General features: G+C 38.2%; 1 protein-coding gene across 4 annotated transcripts in view; it reads left to right on the top strand.

Moving 5' to 3' along the window:
* Positions 1–7,137, top strand: part of ARID4A (AT-rich interaction domain 4A) — a 67,235-nt gene extending 60,098 nt beyond the window's left edge. For 2 of the 4 annotated variants that reach the window (XM_005660000.3, NM_001244179.1), the window contains exons 23-24: positions 799–945; positions 5,272–7,122. In XM_005660000.3, the coding sequence (XP_005660057.1) occupies positions 799–945; positions 5,272–5,375 (251 nt within the window). In that variant the 3' untranslated portion in view covers positions 5,376–7,122. Of the gene's footprint in view, positions 1–798; positions 946–5,271 lie in introns of all 4 variants that reach the window. The other 2 variants (XM_005659998.3, XM_021088206.1) reach the window with 2 other exon arrangements.

Raw genomic sequence — 12,234 nt, forward strand, 5'->3', positions numbered from 1 at the left:
ACTTGAATGTATATTATGAAGTGGTATATATTTTAAAATGTCAAAATAAGGAATAATGATTAGTAGCAACTTCATTTATTTAGGTATTCCAAATAGTCTTATCAATAATCACTGGTTATCTTAAATACAAATCTTTGTCTTTTTATAATACTAACTTGATAAATACTAATCAGAGGAAGATCTCTAGTTGTGGAATGAGACATGCAGGATATATATTAATTGATGAAACTTAAATACCCTTTCTTGTACTGACAATTGGAAATAATTATGGAGGGAAGCGTCAATACAAAGACACTATTTGGATAAATACAATTATAGAGCAGAGTTGCTGTGTGTTGATGTTTTCTTGTTCTCTTCTCATTATTAAGTTATACATGTTTAGTATAGAAAATTTTGGATATTTTTAGGGCTTCACCTTTGGCATATGGAAGTTCCCAGGCTAGGGGTCCAGTGAGAGCCAAAGCTGTCGGTCTATGCCACAGTCACAGCAGCATGGGATCTGAGATGGCATCTGCGACATGTACCATGGCTCACGGCAATGCCAGATCCTTAATCCACTGAGTAAGGCCAGGGATTGAACCTGCATCCTCATGGATGCTAGTCGGTTTTGTTACCACTGAGCCACGACGGGAACTCCCATGTCTTCCCTTTTTATAGACCCATATTTAGTTTACTATTAGGTTTTTAATGAACTAAATAAAGCTTTTGTTGATTTATGAGTTGGACTTTGATAGAACTGCCATTTTTTTCTCATAGAATTATTTTAAAATCCAAAATAACTTTTTTTTTCCTTTTTAGATGAATTAGATAATATGAACAGTACAGAGAGAATCTCTTTTCTCCAAGAAAAACTACAGGAAATCAGAAAATATTACATGTCTTTGAAGTCTGAAGTTGCAACCATAGATAGGAGGAGAAAAAGATTAAAAAAGAAAGACAGAGAAGGTAATCTGATTATAACTTTTCTTCTCCCTATTTTTCAGATAAACTGTCATTTTAGAAAATCTAGGTTTGTAACTCTTTGAAGAATATAGTACATTTTTATTATTATTTTTGGATTCCTATTTTTTTTCTTTGTTGTTATTGTTGAAGTGAGTCAATCAACAACAGACTTAAAATGAGATTCTTGACAGGGACTGTGAACAATTGTACAAAACGTGTGACTTTACTACATGTGGTAGGTTCTCAAAAAGCACTTACTCCCTCTGATTTTCATTGTTCAACAAATATTTATTGGTTGCTTGTTAAGAGTCACTATATTTGTTATGATGAGATTCATCAAATGAATAGGCATATGGCTTATCTTCAAAGAGATCATCTTGTTGGGATCATAAGTCATTTCTTAAGCAACTCTTATAGAAGATAATTCAGCTCTACAATATTAATGCACACATGCCATAAGCCAGGCCCTCCTTCAGGTGGTGGAAGTACAGAGATGAATGAGATACAGTTCTCGATCTCAAAGCCTTAACATCTAGTAGAACTGTGTGATAAGGGCTCTTGGAGTGGTATTAACAAGTATAGGAGGGAGTTCCCATCGTGGCCCAGTGGAAACACATCCGACTAGGAACCACGAAGTTGCTGGTTCGATTCCTGGCCTCACTCAGTGGGTTACAGATCCGGCATTGCTGTGAGCTATGGTGTAGGTCACAGACGTGGCTCACATCTGGCGTTGCTGTGGTTGTGGCATAGGCTGGCGGCTACAGCTCCGATTAGACCCCTAGCCTGGGAACCTCCATATGCCACAGGTGCAGCCCTAAAAAGACAAAAAGACAAAAAAAAAAAAAAAAAAAAAAAACAAGTATAGGAGCTGAAGTTCCTGTTGTGGCTCAGCAGGTTAAGATCCTGACTAGTATCCATGAGGATTCAGGTTTGATCCCTGGCCTTGCTTAGTGGGTTAAAGGATCCGGCATTGCCGTGAGCTGTGGTATACGTCGCAGACGTAGCTGTGGCTGTAGCGTAGGCTAGTAGCTGCAGTTCCAGTTTGACCCCTAGCCTGGGAATTTGTCATATGCCGCAGGTGCCACCATTAAAAGATGGAAAAAAAAAAAGTATAGGAGTTGGTGGAAGCAGAGATGACTTTGGAGTAATCATAGAGAGAGAGTAGTATCTGATCTAAACCTTAAAAATGTATAGGATTGACTTCTAGTTAAACATTGACATATCATCATCAACCTCAAAGCAGGTCCCACTAAAATAGTAAAAAAATAAAAAAGCCCTGTAACCACAAGGACAAGAGAATGGGACAGCAGACTGACTATGGCAGAAAAAAAAATGTCAGCAGCCAACTATCTTTTGGAAGCTGGGAAGCAGATGGACTCTAACTTCCTAGGAGATGAGAGAATGCTAAAATCCTAAGCTTGTTTGTCCTTGAAGTGGACAAACAAGCAACGAGAAACAAGCTAATTCATGCAAAATCACCTCAGAAAAGTTCTGAAGGCAATGTCAAATGTGAGGCTGAAAAATGGAGATTGTTTGAAAATGGAAGGAGAGAATGGATCCTTTCATCTCACCCTGTGAAGCAAACTGCCTTTTCCCCAACTCTAGCAGAAAATAGATCCAGCTGTTGGAGGGTGGGAGACAGACTCAGGAACACCAGCACAGCTAAAGGTGAGGGTTAAGTGCTAAACCCAAAATAATGAGCTTGAGTGCATGTTTGCAACACTGAACTGAGACTGCTATCCCTTTTCCAACCAAAGATCTTATCTTGGTGCTTTGAAAGCTGGTAACCATGCTTATGCTCCTTCCTGAAAAAGAGACTGAAAGATTCCTCTGGAGAAACTGGTCAGCCCAAGAGAAATGATCTAACATAGATACTAGCATGTGGAGGTTCCTAAACCAAAAAGCAAGATCCTTGCACATCACTACATGTGCACTGCCTGTGCAGTGCCCAACATTTATAAGCCCTGTATCCTCATGTACAGTTTCCAATTAGCTTTTTAATGCTCCTGTCTTAAACATGGAAGCCACAAGACCAGATGTTTGAGGAAAGCCTCTACATAAAGATAGAAACCAAAACAGAAAACGTGAATGAAAAAGAACTTGGAAAAAAAAAGACAATGTGCTATATAAAACACAACAAACTATAACTAACATCCATAGTTACAGGAAAGATATTGCAGTCTTGAACCAAAACTGTTAGTGAAATTCATAGAACATGAAGTAGCTCTTAAAAATTAAAAATATGATAGCAGAAATAAAAAAAATTAATAGATTAGATAGCAAAGCTAAAGAAATCAAGAAGCCTTAGGATGACCACTGCATGGCAGGCCTGCAAAGCAGCTATTTTGGGACTAGGATGGATTGGGGGAGAGGGCTCTAGGAGGGATGTCTCTTTAAGGTTAAAAAAAAAAGCGGGGGGTGGGGGGAGTTCCCCTTGTAGCTCCGCAAAATCAAATCTTAGTAGTATCCATGAGGACACAGGTTCGGTGTCCCTGGCCTTGCTCAGTGGGTTAAGGATCTGTAGTTGCCATGAGCTGTGGTGTATGTAGGTCGAAGACGTGGCTTGGATCCTGACTTACTGAGGCTATAGCTGTGGCTGGAGCTCTGGCTCCAACTTGATCCCAGCCTAGGAACTTCCATATGCCACACCTGCAGCCCTAAAAAAAAAGAAAAATAAAAAATAAGAAAATGAACAAGTCCATTTATTTATTTAGTTTGTCTTTTTAGGGCCACACTCGAGGCATATGGAGGTTCCCAGGCTAGGGGTCAAATCAGAGCTATAGCTGCTGGCCTACACCACAGCCATAGCAACACCAGATCTGAGCTGCGTCTGTGACCTACATCACAGATCACGGCAATGCTGGATCCTTAACCCACTCAGCAAGGCCAGGGATCAAACCTGTGTCCTCATGGCTGCTAGTCAGATTCGTTTCTGCTAAGCCATGATGGGAACTCCAGTTTGTCCTTTTCTTAAAAGATGTAAATAACAAGAGGTCTTCATAGAATTTTTAAACACAAGAAGAAGAAAAGAACACATTACCAAATTGAAATTTCTTCAGAGAACCTTCAGCTTCTTTGAGTTTCCTAAAGGTCATATCAGTTTGAGACAACTAGAAAGATTATATCCTTATGGTCTTCTTTCCTTTGTTCTTTTCCTAATTTTTTGTGTGTGAAGTGAGTTATTAAGGGAGACACTGAGCAACTTCTCATATTAGATATACATAGTAGAATTTGTAGTAAGGAGTTACATGTTGGCAGTACACACCCTGTGGGAGATGTACTTAAATAGACAAAAATGAAAACTTTAAGTAAAATAGCAAAAATTGGGCAAAAATTGGGAGGAGGCAGGAGATCTCTGCAAAGAAGATGAAAGTAAAACTAAAAAATGGCAAAACAGGAGTTCCCATCGTGGCGCAGTGGTTAACAAACCCAACTAGGAACCATGAGGTTGCGGGTTCGGTCCCTGCCCTTGCTCAGTGGGTTAACGATCCGGCGTTGCCGTGAGCTGTGGTGTAGGTCGCAGACGCGGCTCGGATCCCGCGTTGCTGTGGCTCTGGCGTAGGCTGGCAGCTACAGCTCCGATTCGACCCCTAGCCTGGGAACCTCCATATGCCGCAGGAGCGGCCCAAAGAAATAGCAAAAAAAAAAAAAAAAAAAAAAAAAAGACAAAAAAAATAATAATAAATAAGTAAATTAAAATTAAAAAAAAAAAATGGCAAAGCACCTGTACAAGTGGTGATCCTTAATCCATGTTTCGTGCTCCTGGAGAGTTATGTTCAAGTCATTTGGGGACATTTTTCCTAATCACTCTCACCCACATCTACATCCTAATCCCATAATTCTAATTCCTGACCTACATTACTACTTTGTGCTGATGAGAATGTTGCATCCATTGGTGTATTGGGGTGGGATAACTGGTTACGGGAAATTCTCTAGGATAAATGGATTATTTTATAGTCCTGTAACCCCGAGATAAAGCAGGAATTTGCCAGAGTGAGAATTTATCTCAGGCTGATCTTGCTTCTGGTTTAGGACAGGTGAGTTTCACGGTTCTTGCAAGCAGTGATTTAAGGGTTTATATCTCTTTAAGCTTTATGTTTTATCGTGCCTTTTTTGAACTGAGTTACTTGCTTGACTGACCAGAGACTGATTCCACTTAATTGAGCCAAACAAAACTTTTGCTGACAAAATCTTGTTATTCCTTCACTCATCATCGAAGAAGACTGTAATTGAAGTGAATAATACTAAGAAATTTATTTCTCATTTGCCAATGACTGGCTATCTGCGTGTGAAGTTTTTCTGTCTAATATAGCTTTTTTGATTCCACAGTGTCTCATGCAGGAGCCTCCATGTCATCTGCTTCCTCAGACACTGGAATGAGTCCCTCCTCCTCATCGCCCCCCCAGAATGTCCTTGCTGTAGAATGCAGGTGATAAATGTTTTGTCTGCCTTCACAGCAGTTTGCTGCCATGGACATAAATCCCCAAACCCTGAAATACAACCACAGAAAGCACTCAACTGGTTTGACATTGCTAAGTATATCCTGTACACTTCTCCAGGCTGAATTGTATCTATCCCCTTCTCTTTTCTTTTTTTCTGTTGCAAAAAATAAGCTGATTAATAATTGAAGTTTAGGCAGCCTGCCATATTTGTCATAATTTTTCCTTTTTAACTTTTTTTCTTTTTTTTGTGAAGATAGAAAAAGGGCACTTAGCAAATTTGAATTTGTATAATAAAGCTTTCAGGTGTTATAGAAATCATAGACAAGCAAGTGCACATGATAAACATCAAAACATTATCCAGCTGAATAGTTACTGCTGCACTTTCACTGAGATGTATTTGAACACTTGGTGAGTAGGGGGTTTATGTTGTGTTTTTTTATTGTTGTTGTTGTTGTTTTTATTTTTGTGGAAGCACTTGCTATTTAGAACTGCCAAAGTATATGTTCAGCAGTGTGCCCAGGTTTAAGGTGTAAATGGGACAAAATAAATTGTGAAAGGAAGTGTAGTTGACTGAAAACTACAGTTGTAATAAGTCTTCCACTTTTTATAGGATTTTTGAGCACACAATTATGCAAATATTTTAATGTTTATTAATGTTTACAGTGGAATTGTGAATAAGTTTTCAGTGGACTATCTTATCCCTTGACAAAAATATTTTGTCTTTTTTCTATGTAATTTCAGAGTTTTTATTTTGTTACAAAAAGACAAAAATGAAATATATAACAACAATGAAGTTATTTAACAAGATTTCTAAAGCTGAAAATTTTGTGTAAAATAAGGTATTATCTTGCAACTTGTTAAATATATTTATTCAGACATTGGATGTTGTATTTTTATGTATTTTTTAAAATATTAATAAAATTGAAAAAAAGAAAATTCTAGGTTAATTCACTCTTCAAATGACAATAGCTCTCAGCTGTCCCTCTTACAGGAGGTTGCCTGCAGCGGCTTGCCTGTATTGAAGGGAGTCTGTCTCAGTCCTTCTAACAGTGTAGAACTACAAATGGGCATCTGGATCATTAAAGTATGTCCTCGTTTAGAAACTTTGGCAGTCCTAGTATTCAAACTGTTTTGAGGATCAAATTTTTGGTTGCCCTTAAGATATTTTGTCACAGTTTTTATGTTTGCTATACTGCCGAATAAATTTATATCTCCCAAAGTTGAGATGCAACAACTAAGTAAAGCAACTATGTATGCTTTGTTTGTGAATTGTTTCACAGACTGATACATTTTGTAAATAATTCTTCCAAAATCATGTATTTAAAGCAGTTTTGCCATATACATTATGTAAAAAGGTGATTTTTTAAATCAGTTTTTAAATTCATGTTTGTACATTGAAAGGGGTTTTTTTTAAACCGCCTTTTCTGTGTTTAATATGCTGTAGAGTAATAACCTAGATGCTCTAGACTGTATATCAGGATCTGATTTACAAGAACAAAGTCAGAGCCAAACACTAGTGATGGCATAGCATTACTGAAATCATTGTTTCTTAATTTCATTTTACCACATTGTGAACTTGTGATTCAGATTCCTTCCATTTTCGCAGAGAATTAAAAACAAAAAAGTACTCTTGTAAAATGCACTTTTCTGTCTTTTCTTTGCAAAGCAGAAGTATTTCAATGTAAAATAAAAATGGAGCTCAGTGGGCAGTATTAATAAAGGCCATGTTTTAAACATAGGCTTTATATTTTTAGTTTTCATTTAAGTGATTGTTTTTTTTTCTAACTGTACCAGATTTCACAAAACAAAGCATATTCAATATAAAGTGTCATTCAAATACTGTTGGAACCAGGAGGCAACCTTAGATTCATACGTTAGATATTCGAATGATTTATCAGCTTGAATCTTGTCCTTTCTAATCAATATAAATCTGGTAATGAAGTATTGGAACCTTGCTACACAAAGGAAAATTAGATATTTATTGAATGGGTATATAGACACTGTTGAAATCCTTTTATTTGGAGGGCTAGAAAGGATTACGAAAGTAATTTAATTTTGAAAGAGTACTGATTAGGTATTAAATTCAGATATTGGTCACATTGGAATGTAGCCAAATTTTTAGTAGATAGCTCTTGTATGTGACTAAAAAATTTTTCTTAATTAATGAATTTTATTACATTTATAGGTGTACAACAATCATCACAACGAAATTTTACAGCATTTCCATCCCAAACCCTCAAAAAAAAATTTTTTTTTAAGATACTCTTTACAGTGGAAAGTGGAAGGGGTGGAGTTCCCATTGTGGCTCAGTGGTTAACGAACCCGACTAGTATACATGAGACGTAGTGAGTTCAGTCCCTGGCCTTGATCAGTGGATTAAGGATCTGGCATTGCTGTGACCTGTGGTGTAGGTTGCAGATGTGGCTCGGATCTGGTGTTGCTGTGGCTGTGGTGTAGGCCAGCAGCTAGGGCTCTGATTTGATCCCTGGCCTGGGAACCTCCATGTGCCATGGGTGTGGACCTAAAAAGACAAAAAAAAAAAAAAGGAAGGGGCTATCGATAAAATCAAATTATTTGAAAATTATGGAGATTTCTGTTTCAATATTGCACCATGTGCTTTTATTGTTGTTTATGTTAGATTTCCAATTTTACTGTCCTTCATTAAGAAAGATATTTGTACTTAGCACATACATGCTATGTCTTAAAGAATTGCTTTAAATTTGGAATCTTTATGCGTCATGCTGTTAATTTGCTTATATACCTTTCTTAATGCCCTATAATTTAACAGCTATCAATGTTGTGAAAGCATTTGAAGGTATATTCAATCACACATAAAAAATATTCTTAGAATTTATTCATCAACAACTTATCAAGCATCTGCTATGTGCCAGGCATTGTCCTAAGCCACTGTCCTAAGGCCCAGGAGACATAATAGTAAACATGACAGAAAAAGGTCCCTCTATCCATGGACAGTATAATCTAATGAGCTACATGTTGAACAATTAACCCAGGTAATTTTTAACTGCAGATATAATTAGCATATGAAGTTATGGCATGCCACAAGAAAATGATGCAGAGCCCAACTAATTTGAAGGTCCAGGTGGTCTGGAAAGGCTTTGCAGAGAAAGCAACAGTAAAATCGAGCCCCAGGGAGGATTATAGATTGGCTAGACAGATGGGAGAAAAGAGGAGGAGAGTAAAATGTGAAGGCACATTGAAGGCACATTGAGGAGGAGGAGAAGCTGGTGGTAACAGAATAGTCCTGAGGCAGAAGAGGCAGGAGCCAGGTCAAGCAAAGCTGTTCAGGCACTGCCTTAATCTTGTACCTGCCCATCTCTGCCTCTTGCTTCTGTTCCCCTACCACTCTCATCCCTATGTGTACAAAGTTATTTCAAGAGCCACTTTTCTAAGAATTTTTTTTGCTGATTTCTTACCGCCTCCAGAATATCACCCTCTTTTATGCTCTGATAGCATTTTCAATATGTGTTGTTTTACTTGACAAATGATCTTGTATTACACTTACTTGTGCCTGTGTCTTTCTGCTCTGTTAGGTGTTTAGTTCCTTAAGTACATCCACTCACCAGTTTATCCCATTAAAGTGCCTGGTCCAGCATCTAACATTTAATTTAGTAAGATGGTCAAAAACTTAAATTGAGTAAAATTACATTTGAGTTGCTGTTATTTTTCACTAGTAATCCTTATACACAAAGTCGGACATTTAAAAGTTGTCTTTGGTGTTCCTTTCATAAAGGGATTTTAAAATATCATTTGAGGAAATTCTCTCATGGTGCAGCAGGTTAAGGATCTGGATCCAGCATTGCCGCAGCTGTGGCACAGTTTGCAACTTTGATGCAGGTTTGATCCCTGGCCCAGGAACTTCCATATGCACATGTACAGCCAAAAAAAGAAAAAAAGTCATTCGAAAGTGTAAAACTAGAGTTCCCGTCATGGCTCGGTGGTTTGTGAATCTGACTAGGAACCATGAGGTTGCGGGTTCAATCCCTGGCCTCACTTGGTAGGTGAAGGATCCAGTGTGTAGGTCGCAGAGGAGACTCGGATCCCGAGTTGCTGTGGCTGTGGGGTAGGCCGGTGGCTACAGCTCTAATTAGACCCCTAGCCTGGGAACCTCCATATGCCACGGGTGTGGCCCTAGAAAAGACAAAAAAAAAAAAAAAAAGTGTTTAAAACTTGTTTAACAGTCTAATCTCCAACTTAACATATTCTTAAACTGATGAGTTTTTCTTGTTTCTTCTTCCCTCTTCCATTACTGTCATGTAGTTTTACACACTGCTTTTTATCCCATTACAGGAAGACTACAGTATGTGATAGCAGTCATCATTATTGAAGGTTGAATGACTCTTAAAATGGAGTCTGCACTAAGGGGATTTCTAACAACATCATATTTAGCATTTTCAGCATAGAAGTATTTTTTAGTCCATTATATTTATTAACAAAATCACATGATATTTTTCTTTGTTGAAAAGCACAATAAACTTTTTTTTGCAGGTGCACCTGCAGCATATGGAAGTTCCCAGGCTAGGGATCAAATCAGTGCTGTAGCCAGATCCTTAACCAACTGAACAATGGATCAGAGATTGAACCCATGTCCTCATGGATACTAGTTGGGTTCATTATTGCTGAGCCACGATGGGAACTACTGAAAAGCTCTACTTTTGAAAAACTTAAGGAACTTCTATGTAAATATAATAAATGTTCTGTGCAAGGATTAGATTTCTTTTTTTTCATGATTTTTATTTTTTCCATTATAGTTCATTTACAGTGTTCTGTCAATTTCTACTGTACAGCAAAGTGACCCATATATATATATAGGTCTTTTTTTTCTCACATTATCCTCCATCTTGTTCCATCACTAGTGATTAGATATAGTTCCATGTGCTATGTAACAGGATCTCATTGCTTATCCACTCCAAATGCAATACTTTGTATCTATCAACCCCAAACTCCCAGGCCATCCCACCCTCTTCCCTCCTCCTTGGCAACCACATGTTTTTTCTCCAAGTCCATGAGTTTCTTTTCTGTGGAAAGGTTCAGTTGTGCCATATATTAGATTCTGAATATAAATGAAATCATATGGTATTTGTTTTTCTGACATACTTCACTTAGTATGAGAGTATCTAGTTCTATCCATGTTGCTGCAAATAGCACTATTTTGTTCTCTTTTTATGGTTGAGTAGAATTCCGTTGTGTATATATACCACTTCTTTTTTTGGAGGGTGGGGGCACACCTGCAACATGTGTAGGTTCCCAAGCTAGGAGTTGAATTGCAGTTGTAGCTGCCAGCCTACACCACAGCCACAGCAACAATAGATCTGAGCCGTGTCTGAGACCTATACTACAGCTCAAGGCAACGCTGGATCCTTAGCCCACTGAGCAAGGCCAGGGATCAAACCTGCATCCTCATTGATGCTAGTCAGATTCATTTCCGCTGAGCCACAATGGGAACTCCCAACACATCTTCTTAATCCATTCATCTGTTGACGGACATTTAGGTTATTTCCATGTCTTGGCTATTGTGAATAGTGCTTCAGTGAACATACAAGTGCATGTGTCTTTTTCAAGGAAGGCTTTGTCCAGATATATGCCCAAGAGTGGGATTGCTGGGTCACATGGTAGTTCTATATTTAATTTCCTGAGGTACCTCCATACTGTTTTCCATAGTGGTTGTACCAATTCACATTTCCGCCAACAGCATAGGGGGTACCCTTTTCTCCACACACTCTCCAGCATTTGTTATTTGTTGACTTTTTCTTTTTTCTTTTTTTTTTTTTTTTTGGTCTTTTTCTAGGGCTGCACTCATGGCATATGGCTAGGGGTCTAATCAGAGATGTAGCCGCTGGCCTTCGCCAGAGCCACAGCAAGACCAGATCCAAGCCACGTCTGCGACCCACACCACAGCTCATGGCAATGCCGGATCCTTAACCCACTGAGTGGGGCCAGGGATCGAACCTGCAACCTCATGGTTCCTAGTCAGATTCGTTAACCAGTGAGCCATGATGGGAACTCCCATTTGTTGACTGTTTTAATGATGGCCATTCCAGCAGGTTTGAGGTGGTACTTCGTAGTAGTTTTGATTTGCATTTCTCCAATAATTATCATGTTGAGTGTTTTTTCAGGTGCCTGTTGGCCATCTGTATATCTTTTATGGAGAAATGTCTACTCAGGTCTTGTGCCCATTTTTCAGTTGGGTTGTTGGTTTTTTGCTGTTGAGTTGTATAAGTTGTTTGTATATTTTAGAGATTAAGCCCCTGTCAGTTGCATCATTTGAAACTATTTTTTCCCATTCTGCAAGTTGTCTTTTTTTTTTTTTTTTTTTTGATGGTTTCCTTTGCTGTGCAAAAGCTTGTCAGTTTGATTACTTCCCATTGGTTTATTTTTGCCTTTATTTCGTTGCCTTGGTAGATCTTAGAAAACATTTGTAAGGTTGATGTCAGAAAATGTTTTGCCTATATTCTTTTCTAGGATTTTGATGGTGTCTTGTCTTACATTTAAGTCTTTAAGCCATTTCGAGTTTATTTTTATGCATGGTGTGAGGGTATGTTCCAGTTTCATTGATTTACATGCAGCTGTCCAGTTTTCCCAGCAACATTTACTGAAAAGACTGTCTTTTCCCCATTTTATATTCTTCCCTCTTTTGTAAAAGATTAATTGCTTGTAGGTGTCTGGGTTTCTTTCCGGGTTCTCTATTCTGTTCCATTGGTCTGTATGTCTATTTTGGTACCAGTACCACAATGTCTTGATGACTGTAGCTTTGTAATATTACCTGAAGTTTGGGAGAGTTGCCTCCTTTTTGGCTTTCGTTCCTCAGGATTGCTTTGGCAATTCTGGGTCT

The sequence above is a fragment of the Sus scrofa genome, chromosome 1 (assembly GCF_000003025.6).
Source record: "Sus scrofa isolate TJ Tabasco breed Duroc chromosome 1, Sscrofa11.1, whole genome shotgun sequence".
NCBI lineage: Eukaryota > Metazoa > Chordata > Mammalia > Artiodactyla > Suidae > Sus > Sus scrofa.